Source organism: Brachyistius frenatus, unplaced genomic scaffold (genome assembly GCF_029030835.1).
Source record: "Brachyistius frenatus isolate BFR_SWC_R1_liver_20210118 unplaced genomic scaffold, ASM2903083v1 Contig_11, whole genome shotgun sequence".
In the NCBI taxonomy this organism is placed as follows: Eukaryota; Metazoa; Chordata; class Actinopteri; family Embiotocidae; genus Brachyistius; species Brachyistius frenatus.
Genome location: NW_027210610.1, coordinates 2298434 through 2315707, shown reverse-complemented (window position 1 = coordinate 2315707; position 17274 = coordinate 2298434). Strand labels below are relative to the sequence as shown.

The 17274-nt window shown below is 40.8% G+C and overlaps 1 protein-coding gene across 2 annotated transcripts; it reads left to right on the top strand.

The window, feature by feature from the left end:
• Positions 1 to 258: 258 nt before the first annotated feature.
• Positions 259 to 14865, top strand: kctd5b (potassium channel tetramerization domain containing 5b). 2 transcript variants are annotated; one of them, XM_069691473.1, is made up of 7 exons: positions 259 to 617; positions 8204 to 8312; positions 8882 to 8973; positions 9108 to 9203; positions 9441 to 9545; positions 12004 to 12129; positions 14520 to 14865. In XM_069691473.1, the coding sequence occupies exons 1-7, from the start codon at positions 291 to 293 to the stop codon at positions 14547 to 14549; spliced, it is 885 nt and encodes a 294-aa protein (XP_069547574.1). In that variant the 5' UTR covers positions 259 to 290; the 3' UTR covers positions 14550 to 14865. The 2 variants fall into 2 exon arrangements, with proteins under 2 accessions (XP_069547574.1, XP_069547575.1); XM_069691474.1 differs by lacking the exon at positions 9441 to 9545 and having other exon boundaries at positions 267 to 617.
• The last annotated feature ends 2409 nt before the right edge of the window (positions 14866 to 17274 follow it).

Genomic DNA, 17274 nt, shown 5'->3' with positions numbered 1-17274 from the left:
TGAATTTAATTTACACCGCAATGCAAACATCACAAGACAGTCATAAAGTAAGTTACTCTCAAAATATGTATATATATTTAAAAAAAAAAAAAAAAAAAAAAAGGTGTTTGTCACTTTAGCTCTAAGGATGTAAATGTGTATATGCAGTGACATTTCAAGGCTCTTGTTCTCCAAACTCCAAAAACTGGGGAGGGCCTCTTTTCTCAAGAATAATTTATGCGAGTGTCTGTCGGCGCCGGTGGAGTGGGTTTAGGAGGAGGAGTGGCCGAGGAGCTGGCAGCCTGCTTTGCATGAATCGCGGCGGACTCCCGTGTTCAGCCGCCGCAGCTCGTCTATATTTCCTGTCAGTCAGAGCCGAGGAGGCGACGAGGAGCGGAGGCGGCGAGGAGCGGAGGATGGCCGAGAACAGCTCCGAGACGAGCGGCTCCGGCCACCGGAGGTGCGTTTCCCATTCTCCGGCGGAGAGGCACATGTCAGCGGGCGTCGGGGCATCCAAGTGGATCCGACTGAACGTCGGCGGGACGTATTTTTTAACAACGAGACAGACGCTGTGTCGGGATCCGAAATCATTTCTGTACAGACTGAGCCAAGCTGACCCCGAGCTCGACTCCGACAAGGTAAAAGCTAAAGCTAAGTGGAGCTACACAGCACCGTAGTTAGTTCGTTAACTCCGCTATATTTTCCGCAACATGACGGCATTTTTTTTTTTTTTTTTTTTTTTTTTTTTTGAAGCAACTAGGATGACTTAATTTAATTAACCACAACCTGAGCTTCGTGGAAATCAGTCCTAACTCGCGTTTCTGTGGCTAGCTAGCGTTAGCTCGCTAAGCTAGATAGATTCCGACAGTCACCTCATGACATTACGAGCCTGCGTGTCTCTCCTCCAGAAGACAAGTCAAATTAATCATCTTTTTATAAAACTATGGGGTTTTTTTTATTTATTTTTTTAGCTGTAGATTTTTGAAGTCGCCACAGTAGTTGGAAAGTCCACCCCTCCTCCCCCAGCTGAGGCCGTTGCATTGCGTTGCACTCATCGGGGTGTCAAATGTCAAACTCACCGTTTGCAGCAGCCTGATTCTTCTCCGGACCTCGTGGAAGACAGAAAAACAAGTCTTATGTAGATGCTGTGTCCCCCACATCAGGCACGCCGCCACCTAATATTTCATTTAATGCTTTGGGTGGGTTTTAAAGGTGCGTTGTTTCCCTGACATTTTGACAGTCGAATAATCTCCGACGACTGCGTTAAATAGTTTTAACTTTTAATGTGACTGGAATAATATTCCAATCATTAATAACTCAAACAACATTTAATTCTACGTCATAATTCCTGGCTCTGCTAGTTACTTTCATGTCTAAGCATTAAGTGCTGTAATTAACACGCAAAAGTACCAAGACTTATTGCATCAATTTGTGCCTCCTCCTCCCTCCTCCCCCGCCCTCTCCCTCCTCCTCCCTCGTTTGAGTTTTGTCTGTTCCTTGGTCCTGTTTGCTTGGGAGTATCTGGCCCCCCCATACTCCCGGGGAGGCTCCCCTAAAGAGTACACGACTCACTGCCAGGTGGGGCGAGGTGCCGCTGTCACCTGAGAGCTTCAGGATGAAGTCACCCATCTCCCTGAATGACCTCAATGCTCTGAAAGCAGGCTTCTTTCTCCCTGTTTGTCCATCTGTCCGTGTTAACGGCAGAGTGACATGTCTCTGCGCTTAAAAGCCCCCCCAGCACTGTCCAGCACAATGTATTAGTGTCTGTATACATCAGTGTATTGTGGCTCTTGTTTTTCATCTTTCATTTTACTGCCCCATTATTCATTGTTTTCGTCTACTTACAGATTTTAATCTTCAACCCTGCCCTGAGTCCGAGGCTCGTCTCGTATTTTCATGCGAATATCTTAATCTCTGAATAATCAGCTCGCATTTTTGTCAGTTTATCCTCCATGAACAATGGATCAGTCCTTCCCAATCCCTCATCTTAAGTGTGTATCACACTCTCAAGCTATCTCTGTACCGAAAAAAATTTCCCCTCGGGGATTAATAAAGTAACTAACCTAACCTACCTCTCTCCTGTAGACTGTCTGGTTTAAGATCACTTCCACCACAGGCCAGGTTATTTCTTGAAATGATTTCACATGGCACTGTGTCTCAAGCTATAAACGTTGACATGACTGCAACTTATTTACAAGTCCGTTTTTTTTGTCAGACTGACAGATCAGTGAAGAGGTCTGTTTTTGGACGACTGCAGTATTGTGTTTCCCAGCCAAGGAAATGAGTGGTTCAGTTCCCAGTCATGCAGGCTGACGTGCTTCAGCAGGACTCTTGAGGAGAACTGCATTATTCATGTTGTTGACTGGAGCTTGTTTTGCACATTGGGGTAGACTAGGGACAAAGTGGAGGAAGTGCTGTCACGTGGACGGCCATAACTGCGCATGGTCTTGTATTTATAACTTTTTAAATTGTTTATCCCAGAATTGACAAATACCAATCATTGATGTTACTAATTTTTTTTTAAAGTTTTTGTGGCTAACTCGTGCTGCTGGGTCATAAGCACACATTTCTCGCAAAACTGTCAAAACAAGATGCACTTCAATGGGGCATCTGTCCCATCGGCAGACTCCTGCTCTCAAAACGACTCTGCTCAGGACCTCTCAACCACCCAGCTTTCTTAGAGCTGTATACATTTTTCAAGCGACCCCATCACAAAGGATTCTTGTTCTCTCAAAGTCTTATTCTTTTCATATTCACATCTATTTGCTGAAGAAATTCTCTCTGCGGCATGTGAGAGAGAAATATGGCTTTTTTTTTTTTTTTATGCCGGATTCAAGTTGTATGTCATGCCTGAGCACACTGAGGAGGCGACGTAAATATTTAATGCTGATAGAGTCTCTTCCCGCACGTCTTCTCGCAGTAAGTGCTATTGACAAATTACGTGTGACTCGAGTCTGATTTTATTATCTTTTATTGGTTTAAAGCAACTTAATTGAGAAATTCCAGGCACCTATAATTGATCATAGCTTTATGCTGCAGTGGAGTTAAGTGTTGTCAGATGGTATTTTAAGACCAGTCTTTGACCTCTAACTTCTTTTTCCATCATGATGCACATTTCATGGTCTGTCTAGAGCTCCAGGAGCTTACTTACCTGCCTCATCATTGCAGCAAAGCTTTTAGGGGGCTTAAAAAGGAGCTGCTCATTTAGTGACAGAAACACTCCTCAGTCATAAATTGTTCTGCAAAATGCGCCCATGGTGTTGCCGTGCAGAAATGAGCATGGTCAAAGAATTCACAATAGTCCTGTTCAAATGTCAGTGTCAAACATTTTGAAATATGAGATGGTGCCCCATTATAAAGCCATGATGTGATGCGTGTATTATTTAAAAGATGAAGGTCTATTTGACTATGCTTGTACTCCAGAGGGACTCCTGTCTCCCACTCTACCAGGATCAGACTTCCACTTGGCTAAGTAGCCGCAGTCACGTGACTCAGAAGATCTGCTGCAACATCTTTAAGCTCCGTTTCGGCTGGGGGCTCGTACTCCATCACGGCTCGTGAAGGCAGAGCAGTGTTTGATAATGTCTTCTTTTTTATTCTTGGCCTGAGCAGCACGGAATGGCTTCACTTGATGGTGTTAAGTGTTCTTTGATAGTTGCTGGTAACGGCCCGGTATATTTAATATAAAATGTAGCTGTAAATATCTCCCTGCTTTTCTGCAATTGATTGCTGGCTTCATGCAAAGTTCTCATGCATGTTGTCCTCAGAAGCAAACATGCAGAGACTTGTTCATATTTGTTGAATTAAGGTTTGACTTTTTAGTGTTTAATGCGTCTGCAGAAAGCCTTGTTGGACATCATGTGCTTGATGGGTGGGTCACTGTGGTATTTCCTGTGAGAGGATATGTATTGTGTGTAGAAAAAGAATGATAAGGTTCTTACACTCCACTTCCCTCTGCTATGAAGCCCGCCCTACTGATTGGATTGTATTTATCTAAATTTGAACTTGTCTGCGGTTTGAATCTAGCCATGGTTATGCCATCTTTGGCTTTCTTTGCAGTTTCATTGTTTGCGCAAGCCTAAACCATAAAACAGTTCATCTAGAAATCGGGATGTTTCAATAGACGCGAGCAGAAGATACAACCCAAAATTAGCTTTTCTAAACCAAACTTGCTTTATCAACAAAAATGACACCTCATTTACGGTCAGCTAGTTTATTCAACCTCTCCTTGTGAACACGAAACACATGCTGGTTGACCGGAAAAACAACAAAACCGGAAGTTACTCTCAAAATGTAAAAAAGGTGTTTATGGGAAATGTGTTCTTATCACGACAATTATACTCTTACAGTTGTAAGATATTGTACTTCATTTTTGCGCAGTATTTGTTGAAGTAGTAATAATTTATGAAGTGCTTACTTTTACAGAAGATATATATTCCAGTTTGAATTTGAAGCTTTGACACTTTTGACTCAGCAATTGTTTTTTATTTGGAGCCTAAGGTTCTTTAACTTCAGAAAAGAATGAGAACTAAAATATTTCTATAATGTGCCATATACCTATTATCCTAGAGAGCAATTATATATGACTATTTATTTATTACATAGTAGTTAGACATTTTTACCAATTCCCGCAAAAGAAAATCACAGCAAATTGCAATGTCATTTTTAAGAAAAAAAATTCACAGTTGCTCAAAACAGCCACAAATTTTTGGCTCGTGGAGGGACTGATGCACACCATGATGTACGTGGCACATCTGACCTGTTGTGGGTGGTGATGACACTTGGTTCATGTGGTTAGTTCCATGTAGACCACTCACTTCCGTTTAATTAGTAAACATCTATATGGTATGACTGCTTTTTGTTGCTTCTCGCAGCAATTTTGTGACTCTTCACAACCTCAAAATTCATGCAGCTACTTTTGTTCATCATCCGTGGACTGCAACACCGGGATGGTGAGCTTTTTCCGGCTGCACTTCAAACTTTCTAGGTCGATAAATTTTCCTCTAATTATTCAATTCTCCACCTCTTTTTCTGCCCGTCTACAGTCCATCCCAGCAGCAGCAGCCATCCTCCTACTCCGTCACCATCCCCAGCCCTCTGTTTGTTTCCTGGTGCTCCCCAGCCCGGGCCTCTAGAGACATCCAGCCTTTTGTTTTTAATTATGAACACTGTCTTCTTTGTGTACATGCATCCGTGTCGGCGGCCCCGTAATCATCTCCGAACTGGGTCACAGTCACCCCAAGTTCCCTGTAGATACATGTTCACCCAAAAGAACAACTCCACTGAGCTGAGGGGTTTCGTGCAACAGCATGCAGCAAGTTCACAGAAGTGTAGAGAACACGTGCTATCTTTGAGTAGGAGTACACACCATTATTTTTCTGCTAAAGCTGCTGATAGATTTTTACTGTGCGTGTCAAGATTTTTGTGAAGTGCAACAGGCCTTTTTCACAGCAGACATTTTGACTTTCTTATTGCAGGATGACACAGGTGTTACTACTAACAATGGCCGTGTTATCCAGGTCTCCCAGTGTTACAGTGAGCCAGCTTGCATGATACCACAAATCCTGAAACCAAAGCAAGTACATGGAATTCAGCCATATTTGATTTTGTTTGCTCGTGTGCTTTTCTTACTGGGAAATGTCACATTGTCTTCTGAGAAGAAATACTGCACATTGCCTCGTTCAAGTTCAGTCTCTCCAGACAGGGAAAGCATTCTTAAAAACGTAAACCTCCTGCTGTCTGTGTTGGTGGTGTTGTTTTTTGATATGTGCCTTAATCTGTTGGGGCTCGTGAATTCTCTTTTTCAAGCATAGATAGGGATATTTTCTGCCTCACCAACTTCTTGTCGTAAGCAGCAGTTACCAAACCGAGCTCTTACAGTCACTGGAGTGAGGGTGACACTAAAGTTGAATAGATATTTGTTGGAGCAGGGATATTGACCGGTCAAACACGGGTGGAACCAATTCCATTTTTAATTGCTGGAACGGAGCCATGGTTAATGTTATAATGGAGTTGTTCATAAAGGTCTACGGATGTGATTTAATGAAGAGAAACAATGGCCCTCTGGTTGTAGCAAAGATTCGGGATCGTAATGTTAATTCAGAAAGCGTAGCTATATGTAAGTTACAGGATTTTTAACAGAAGAAATGAAAAAACTGGTGATGCTCGTCAGGCAAATATGTAGGGGAGGGTACCGGACTTTGATCCTTTTATGGCACTGACCTAATGGCGTCTGTACTATCTAATACGGAAAAAGCCTGGTCATTCGGTGCCAAATTTCAATACCAAGTCTACATCCACATTAACTTGTTTTCATTTTAAAGCACATCTCTTGCTGAGTTTACACAGGAGTAAATCTTATTGGTGTTAGTGAGCCACAGTTTTTGCATACCTAGTTTCTACTTGCGTAGATCACCCATGTAGATAAAATCACTTCAACTCGGGTAAATCTTGCATCAGTATTTAACTATTCTATCATTTCTGGCCTCATATCTGTCTCAGTTGCTTGCGCTGCTGTAACTGGATGTTAGCGTCTAGTGATAACTTGCAAATGAGGCAACTAAAAAAGATAACAACAAAAACATTTTTGAGGATACCCAGCCATAGGCCGAAATGAGTCAGTAGGTCTTTACTCTCAATACAATACCTGAGTGGCTATCAGCATGATATTTGCTATTTTAGCTCCATGATAGAAGAGGATGGCATACGTATACACAAGTATATTGTATAAACGAAATATACAGCTGGACCTTGAAACCTGGAAGTCACATTAGAATGGTAATGCGTTTTAAAAAAAAAAAAAATTGTTTTAATAAAAATGATTGCTGTAGATAACAGTGGCTGTTTGCAAGAAATATAAAGATTTATTACACAGCGTTTTTTTTTTTTTTACTATGCAGGGTCGAGTAAAGAGAAGCCAAGTGGTGAAGCTCAACCTGCTACGTAGAAATCAACCATCGTGTACTAGTTGTTGGGTGTTGGCCTTGTCTCTGTCCTCGATGCAGGCCCACCTGTCCATGTGCTCAAACTTCCGTGACTATGGAAATGTAAGAAACTGACACGGGGTACTGAGACCAGAATAGAGCTCCATTGGGCTCCGGTGAAGTATTTTTGCATTGGAAAAGAGGTCAACCAGCCAAGAGGGCTCCAAGATTCATTACAAAAGAAAATGCACTGGGACATTTCCTCATTACCAGCAAGATTAATGGGTTTTGAGTTGAATCTATTTTCGGACGAGGAAGCTAACTGTGAACGTACCCGTGTCTGTCAGTGAAGGCTTGGCTGTTTGTTTGATTTTTGGTCATGGCCTGGAGTGTGAGACCATATTGCTGTGTTCTTGAGTAAACATTGTCTCAGGTTGCATCAACCAGCAGTGCTGCTAATTTGCCAAGATCGCTCTTGAAGCTGTGTACTTAACAGATGCAAAGTCAAACATCCTGTAGCATTTGAGGATTCGTACAGAATTTGCTTAAGGCCTTTCTTCTGTGCGGAGTATTTTACTAAATGTCATGCACGTTTGACTCACTAAATGTCACATTTGTATCAAAGAAGTTTTAGATGTGTTGGGCAGCTGTAGAAACTGACTTTTTATATCATGTGCCTTCTATATAACAGACCAGACGAGGCTAATTGTTGGTTGTACGCCAAGGTGCTTCCTCCTGGTCCCCTCGGTGGATTCGGCCCGCTGTTCCAAATCTTATTATGTTCTGCTCTAATTGTTTCAGCCTACTCCTCCCCCATGAGACGAAGACGGTCTAATCACAGTACTTGCAGAAATAGGGAAATACCCAGCGGTTGTAAAGGAATCAGGATCAAACCCAAGGCCTGTGGGAACACTGAAGTGATATCCCAGAGCGGTTATATGTGTGGCTCTGTGTACACATGTCTTCTCAACCACTGTAGAGATTATCAGCACAGGAACTGACCTCGTAATTCTCATCCCTTGAGTTTTGCTCACTGATGTTGTTTTTTTTTCTCGCCCAGATTATGTTTCGAATAAGGTATACGACTGCTCCTAGATAGATTTATTTGAAATGTCCATGCCATTTTAGGAAATACAAATGTTTCATCTGTCGGGGAGTCATAGAAATACAAAATATCTGTGGTTAAGCCCAAAACGAGCATATTTGGAACATATTGGTTTCTTTAAATTGAAAACTGACACTGAATAATGTGTTCCCCCCCCCCCCAATAAATCTAATTCTTGCTACTTTTTTCTTTCTAGGATGAAACTGGTGCCTATCTCATAGACAGAGACCCCACATATTTTGGGCCAGTGCTTAACTACCTGAGGCATGGCAAACTGGTGCTCAACAGGGACTTGGCAGAGGAAGGTAATGTCTCTGTGGAACGTTTATAATGAACACATTGTAAAGAAAGTCCGTTTTCTTTCTCAATATTTCACTTCATAATTGTTGATTGTTGGAAATTGTAATGCTTTAATAACTTTGCATTTCTAACGGCAAATTATTTAAAGGAAATAAAGGCAATCCATCTGATCTTAAGTGTGATTGAAGGGTTTCTATCTACTGAAATACTAGAGGGTTTTTAATTTGAAATAGATGCACAAAGTGTTGAGTTTGTATTTACAAGTAACGCAGTAACTTTTAACGGGGCAAACGGGAGTGGCTCAGGGTGAGGCTTCGAGTTGACGATACCCTTAAATGTCAACTTTGTACCTTGCATTTGTTTTTATTGGCTTTCTTGCATGACATGCTTTAGAGATGATTGGATTTTCAAGCACTTAAATAGTGTAAATGATTTTCAACAGGATTAAGAGAACTGTGAGTATTTTATTCCCTCGCTTGGAGGAAAAAGTGTTCGAGTGCCGTTCCAGTGTGCTCCGCCTGCACTACATCTAAAGCCTACCTGGAAAACCAAAAATTCTTATTCCTGTTTTTAGGTGTGTTAGAAGAAGCTGAATTTTACAACATCACATCATTAATAAAGCTCCTCAAGGACAAGATCAGGGAACGTGACTGCAAAACATCACAGGTATCTAAAGTGAAAGTTACATTGCTTTCTCTTTGAATGTGACATTTCTGTTTATTAAATAAGTGAAATAAACCATGCTGATTAAAGTTAATGTACTACACAGTGTTATTTCTCTCTCGTGATAACCCTTTCAGGTTCCAGTCAAGCATGTTTACCGGGTGCTGCAGTGCCAGGAGGAGGAGCTGACTCAGATGGTGTCCACCATGTCTGACGGCTGGAAGTTTGAACAGGTAAATCTCTTCCTGCAGGGTCACAGCAGCAATACTCCTTTCATGTGCTTCACCCACCCCGCTATGCTCACATTGACCCAGAAAGTCCAATCCTCAATATTGGAAATGGATAAAAAATTAAAAAAAATAATAAAAAAAAAAAAACAATGTAAAAAAGCCAAAAAGCAAATCACATCTTTCTCAATGTCCGCATACATGATCCGGGCATCCCTTCTGTGCTCTGATTGGTTGTTGCAGCTTGTCAGTATAGGTTACGGGCGGGCCCACCAGTCAGAGTTTCTGCTGATTGTGTCAAGGGAGGTGAAGGGAGAGGAGTCTGCTTTGCCAAACAACAGCGGAGAGGTGTGTCCCACAAATTTCTGTCCACGGGCTGGTCACTGCATGGTCCCCATGTTGTCCATACACACCCCGTTGGCCATTGTTTGTCCCAAGTAGACACAAGTAGCTGGTGGTTCTTTTTTGAGTTGATTCCTTTCTGTGTTCATTTGTACTGCTTGCTCACCAGTGAGGCTAAGAGAACTTGACATCTTTGTCCTTGTGTGTGATTTTATTTTAATTATTTATTTACTTTTGTATTCATACTGCATTCACAGTTTGTAAGCCTGTCAGCAGTTTTCTCTGTTTTGCGTTGATGTAGCCACTTGGTTGTTTTGGGGCGGGGGGTTGTAATATAGGACTGGTTGTTTAGAGGTGAAATGTTTTTATTAGATTTTCCGAGCAGGTAATCTAAAGTACAGTCAAACATGAGAAGTGAATAGTCCAGATGAAGGTTTGTGTTTAGCTGAAACTGACAAAGGGTAATGTTTCCGATGAGAATCCACATGCCTGTCTGTGTCTGTATCTGTGTGTGTTTTGTGTGAATGAATCTCTGAGTTGGAATCCCTGGATCTCCCATCAGAGCTGAAATCCCACTAATCTCCTTACACAGGTCAAATGGGGGAAACTCCTAGAAACACTGCTGATGCAGAGCTTAAAGCTCAACCATCAGCTGGGGAGGGTCTTTTGGAGAGAAGAGCTTTAATGACATACTGCTTTCTTAAACACTATAAATATGAAGAGTTTGCCGTTTTAATTGTTATTTATAATTACGATCTGGTGCACGTCGAGTCTTTAGCAGTGTGACGGGCAGAATCCAAGGCAGCTAGCCGAGATTGTCGTTTTTGCTGCATCGATGCCTAATGTTGGAGAGTTCGCTTAACAACAACAAGTTTCTGGCAGCAGTGGCTAATGAGGCCATGCATGTCTGAACATGCACACCTGGGTACAGACAGTATACATGTAGCCTCCAGTACACACACTTAATATTCAACAGCAAAAGCAGATATTTCAGGAAGAGGAATTGCTGATTTTCTTCCTCGTGTTGTTTTTCAAAGTATGCATGCTGTTTTTTTTTCTTTTTAAGGATCTCAGAGACGTCATCTTTTTATTTGTCCTCTTGTGTCCTTTTGGTCTTTAACTGACTTGACTGGGAACGGGAGCAGTAGAAGTTACTACATTACTGTTTGTATGTATTTAAAAGTGTCATTTGTTGGATTTTCTCCCTCCGCTCCTTTTCCTGTTGGACATAATCTAATCTATGGTGGTAAAAGTTAACCTGCTCTTTGCTATCAGTAGTTTCAGACAATTATGTCTTCCTATGGATGAATTTAGGTTGGCCCAGTTCCTTGATAATGCTGCAGTAAACCCTCATGGTAGACAGAAACATCTTGAAGGATGCAACTCGTATTGATCCCAAATAATTAGATGATGGAAACACTGGAGAAAAATCCTACATCTGCCACCTGAATCATGCTAATAGAATAATCTCAACTCTTGAGTTTAAAAATAGATCTGAATCAGTGGATGGAAGTGAGCATCTTTGTGGTTTGCTCTTTTATTTTCTTTGTTGGAGGTACTGTAGGTTTCAAAGCCACAAGCCTGGTCCTATCAAGTCAGACCCCCCCCCTCCCCCCATTCCCTTCAAATTTTCAACCAGCATGTTTTGCTTCTTGTGTTCAAGTCCCTGCACTTGTGTTTTGTCTGTAACTATCTGCAGATCATCCTTTTCTTGTCTCTTTTATTATCTTTACCTTATTTTGTGGGCACCTGATTATTTTCTTTCTGTGTGACTGCTTCGATAACTCTGTTCTGTTTTCTCTGTGAACGTTCTGAATGTTTTATTTTTGGCTCCATGCTGGCATGTCTGCAGGTCCTGAAAATACTGTTTAAATTTTTTTTTTTTTTTTTTTTTAATTTAAAATTATTATTTTTTAATGTAATAACTTAAAACTCACATTTCAATGCAGCCTTAAACTCTTGAAAATGGTTTTGGAGCCTCTAACATAGAATTTATCGGTGTTACCTTTCTATCTTAAATTCTTAAGTGGCGTGCCCCTTTTGCTGTCATTGTACCATATAATTGTGCAACCATGGCATGGTGGGTTTAAATCTGACCCCGGATCTGTTGTGTCATCTCCAAACTATCCCACATTTTATGGCATTCTGCAATGCTTTCTATCTGGTAAAGGCAATAAATGGGAGGTAATGAATCTCAAAGAATTACATGAACATTACAGTAACTCTTGAGAGTTATGTCTGATTGGTAGACCTTGTCCTGGTTTGTCCAAAATACCATCTATAATAAACTTAGATGGCTTAAATTTGAGTTGCAGGACCCTGTAGACACTCTTTGCTCCTTGTTTGGTTTTCAACTTCTTTTACATTAATTCAAGGTCCCCCTACTTTTGTTTTCCCATCATAGTCCAGTTGTTTTTCTTCATAAGGCCAATCCTCTCTGTGCTCTGCTCTCGTGTCTTTCTAGCTGGTCAGCATTGGCTCCTCTTACAACTACGGAAACGAAGACCAAGCTGAGTTCCTGTGTGTGGTCTCCAAGGAGCTGCACAATCAATCATACGGGACAAACAGTGAGCCCAGTGAGAAGGCGAAGGTAAGGGTGTGAGTGTGGGGAAAAGACTCGTTGAAAATCCATCCACAGCAAACATGAGTGAAAGCTGGCCTGTGCTGGATGTTTTAAATGTGGTGCATTTAGGAACCTGCCGCCAGGGGACTGAAAGCACCTCTAGTTTATTGATGAGAAATCCGTATGAAGGAGAACATTGTGAATATTTAGTCCTTCAGTGTGTGTGTGGGGTGAGGAGGGGGGGGGGGACTAGACTGTCTGAATAATGACGAGCAAAGAACATAAAATGTGTATTTAGTACGAATTTGGAAACTTTAAACACTGATGCAGTGCCCTCCTGTTAAGATTGAGGCAAAAACAGAACTTTATTAACACCGGCAACAGAATTTACCCACTAAGATTTATGTCATGCCAGATTTGACCTGCAGCCTGTTCCATGCGAGGAGCATTAAGAGAGCACAGGCCTGCAGATTAGTGGAGCTATTGGAAAAGTCTGACGTTCCTCAAAGGCTTTTGGGAGTGACACAGAAGACACACTCTGAGACATTCAGACTCCCATCAGCTGGTCCATTGTAGGGCCCCCCCCCTCCCTGATAGCAGCTACACGTGAAGAAGCATGATTTTATTTTGCTGATTTGTGAAGTGATTAAAGGCTACCAGTGCATCTTTGATGAACATGTAGAGAGTAGAGATTTTGTTGTGATTTGTTTTTTTTTCCCAGGGGCACCATATCTAAATATCGAAGCCAGGTTCTTAATTATGACTAATCTATGTTCTGTGCATTATTACACATAGATTTGGAATCCAAAATTTGCAGTCCTTTGTATCATAGCTATACGCTATTTATTTGTGATAAATGACATAATTTGCAAATATTTGCAACAATGGAACTGAGCTTGCTAGAAAGGTGTCCCTGGATGATATGTTTTGTGGTTTTCTCCTTTTTGAGTTTTGCATAAACACGCTACATGTTGGTTATTGATGTTAATCCCATTTGAACATAATCCATTACTTTTATTTTTCACCTTTTCTCCTTTCCAACTATTTACATCTTCATTCATTTCTATGATTTTACGACCTGCATTTCTTGTCTTCTTCTGTCTTCTGTGCTGTCTGCATGCTGCATGTTACTCAGAGCGAGGACGAAGAGACGGATTATGAAATGAATGACTCTGATTAGGGTTGAGCATTTATGACTCACTGGTGAGCGTTCGACTGCTCGTAGTCCCTCCACCACACCTCCTTAGTTTGTCCCTCTCCCCTTTCCATCGACGCATTTAACACCCTCGTGTGTTTTCAAAGGTGGCTAGTATACGAGATGCTTACACCAAAGTAAAGTGACACAGACCAGGTTAAAAACCGATTTGGCCTTAATCAAAAGACAGATGACTCCTGCTGAGACTGGACACTTTGCTGCAGGTGAAGATCTCTTTGAAACCAGATGGGTAGAGCTCCATTTGTCTCCGACCCTTGTAATTATTGACGTGCTCACAGCCTTGGTTAATGGAGGGCATGCTGAGTCACCAGCTGCTGCTTTTGACTCATGAGAATGACATTGAAAGGAAAGGGTGGGCTAATGCTCTTTCTCTGCCATTTCCTTGTCAGCAATAGTACATAGGAGTAGTATAATGTCAAGCCACTGATGCATCTGTCTGTCTTCTGGCTTTTAATAATCACAAATTGGGCCTAATGAGGAAAGTTCAGTTTAACCCCCCCCAGCCCCCCATGTGAACAGAGTGCATTGCAGACTCTGGTTTCAGTTTCTTTATATCTACCAGTGCTACATCGCCTCATTTAGCTGAACCACCGCTGACGTTGTTGGAACTACACTTCAAAACAAATGGTTGACTCCAATGTAATCGCACTTAGCCATCATTTAGAGTGGCTGAGCGACCGTTCACGCAAACAGGGTTTCCAGGCTTTAATCGCAGTGAATAGAAAGGTGCAGCCAGGCTAATTCAAGGGTGGTAGGATCCCTGAAATGAACTCTTTGCAACATATGTGATGGTGGCTAAGTGTTAAAGCAAAAATAGGTTCACAAAAAGTGTGATGAACAAGTGTTTCAACATTAAGAGTGAAAAGTCCAGCAGCATGTCTTTCCACTACCAAGGTTCACAAAGTTTCCCATTATGAGCACACTGACTGCTCTCACTCATGCAAGCGTCTATTTTTTTCTCTCTCTCTCTCTGTGCCCTATTCACTGTGCTTGTTCCAACCACCACGTAGTGTAAATGTATGAGTGCTCTTGGTTGAGAGTGAGTAAGCCCTGTAGCAACAATACAAGCTTCTGCTGGGGGCAGGGGGGGGGGGAGGGGGTAGTCTGAAACTACTGAGATGCTGGAGACTGTTTAGTGTCAAGTACTAAATGACTTTTAGATGATGTTTGGGTTCACTGTGTAATCTTTCTGTCTCTGCAGATTCTTCAGGAAAGGGGTTCCCGGATGTGAAAAAGGACTCGGTATTATGAGCCCCAGGTGTTATGATGCAAACATATCATCTTTGTGGAAGAACGTTTGGCACAATGGAGATTTAAAGGGGGTTGTGCATTTATTTTGTTTTCCCTCCACTTTGTTTTTATTTCTTGATGTAAAAAAAAAGTCTGTTTACTGACAATTTGTGCCTGTACATTTAAACTGGACCTTTTTTGAATTAGTGGCAAGTTGTTGTTGTTGTTGTTGTTGTTTTTTAAATGAAAAGGATTTGTAGTCTGCAAACGTTTTATGCTATAAAATATGGCCGTCATCATATTAGGCCAATGATTCACTCAGGGTCATCTGTTGAGTTAACTCTTATATCCTCCAACTCAAAGTTCTGGTAAGGGATCAGTATGGTCTTTATAACTCCCGAGTATCAAACACAAAATCGCTTAGAGATGTCAAGAAGGGAATTGTGCATTTACTTTGCGCATATTAAAGAGTCATGCTTTTAAATATGAAATTTGTCCCCCAAAACCAAACTTCTAAAATGTTGTTCCAAAGACGGAAAGAAACCGTTTTACGGAGATTTGTGATCATGAGGATCCCGACTATACAACACACATTTTGTCCGATGTGATGGAGGAATCTTTTATTTTGATTAGAACATATTTTCAGAGTACAGGGAAAACTTTAAAGAAAAAAGTCACTGATTTGACTGTAGGTAAAGGGGCATTAGGTGATTAAACAGGGCTTTTATTAGTGTTGAGGAAACGACTTATCGTGATCAGAAATATGAAAGATCCACTTTAACATGGACTGCGACAACTTTTGAACAGGAAAATCTGCCTGACAAGGCAATGCCGTGAAGCAAGTCACTTTGTTACTCAAAGTAAAAGTACTGTGTACTGCATCTTTCAATCTTAGTAACCCAATTACCCACATATATGGTCACTGTGCTGTGGGATTAAGTAATACATTTTCAGAAAGCCTTCTTGCGTTTACGGAGATTAAGAGAGATAATGATTACTTTGGTTCCTGCAAACATGGACTTGTAGTGGTGTAAAACTTTAAAAACGCTCTCTGAAGTACTGGCTGGATCTCTCAAACAATTTTCTTAACTTTTCAGTCAGTGTGAGACCTCATGTTCATAAATCTAAAGTTAACTGCCACTAAAAAAAAAATCAAGTCTTTTAAATGTAAATTCTGTTTAATGATATTATTTTTTTAAACATCAGTGTCCTCCAATAATGTCCCGTTTCCTGTCAGAAAAAAAAAAACGTCCTCAGGACAATGGTGACTTTTTTCTTCTTCTTCCCGCTGACATCCGAGTTATTGTTAATTCGTTTATTTCGTATGTTTGAGGGAGCATCTTGTTTAAAATCTTTTATTTTGAGGGGAGTATATGCGGTGTTTTGCGGACTGGAACTTTTTGAAGGTAACAGAGAGGGACTTCCTGGTCATATCAAGAGGATTTTGTTTTCATGTGAATAATCCAAATTCAATATTGATATTTAACTCTTAAGAAAACTGCACGTTTTGTACACTGTATAGAGAAACACGGCTTCAAATCGAAGTTGTTTATACTGGATCTTTGAAATGAGAAAATCTTGACAATGTTGACTTCAGTTTTGCTTTGTTTTTACAGGACTTTAGAGATTTCTGAGTTAGGGTTGAAGCAGCTGATGCTGAATACGGTGTCTTTCACTTAGAACATGCCTGGAACATGTTTTGATAACCAATACTAAAGCTATACTTGGCTGGCTATGAAGTTGACTGTTACATTTAAAAACATGTTTTTTTTTTGTTTTGTTTTTCTTGCAGTGTGATAGGTTCTTCTTAGCTTTTTGAATTGTGTAGATTTTGTACACGGCATTACAAGCACTTACAGTGGAAAGCACTGTGCACACTGCTTACAGCCTGTAATGTTAATGTAAATACTGCATTTTAGGACACTTCTTTTTTTCTTTTTTTTTTTAAATAGGACGTTGTTTTCAGGTTTGATGTGTGGTTTTGATAGGTTGGATAATTTTATTCACAAATAATCATTTAGTGTTGCCTTTTTCCCAGTGACCAAAATCCAATGTCTTACGTGTATTGTACACATTGATCTTAAGTGTCAGGGACGAGTAAACTTTTCTTAATGCTGGCACACTTTGTACATATAGACTTGTTAACGACACACAAACCTCCATATACTCACATGTACACGTATACACTTGACTAAAACAGTTTTTATATCGTCGGGGAAACAAGTATGGATGCATGTTTTTGAAATAGATACACGCATCATATATATATGAACACAAACACACAAGGGCTTTTAAAGTGCAAAATTTGAGATCTGCAAAGAGGTTCAATCAAAGTAGACTGGATTTCCTGCCAGAACTAGGCTATGTTTACATTTGCTATAGTATTCTGAAGCGTTCCAATTATGTACTGTCTTGCACTCCCTCACACATTACCTGACGTCTGACTTGTGTGACTGCACCGATGGCAACTAGCACTCCCCACAAGCTGATAATCACTCCGACATGCTGACCGATGTTAAGATACTCCCTTTCTAACAGCCAATGCTTGAGCGTTGCAGACAATCCTCCCACCCCTTTTTCTGATTGCAGAAATAGTCACTTTTAATAGAAAGAAACTTTCCCGCTTTGGCTTTAAGCAAAACGGTTTATTTTAGTCTTTTAAGACTTTTTCTTTCTGTAATTTAAAGTGTTTTTATATTTCATTTGCTTGGCTCAGTTCATTTGAT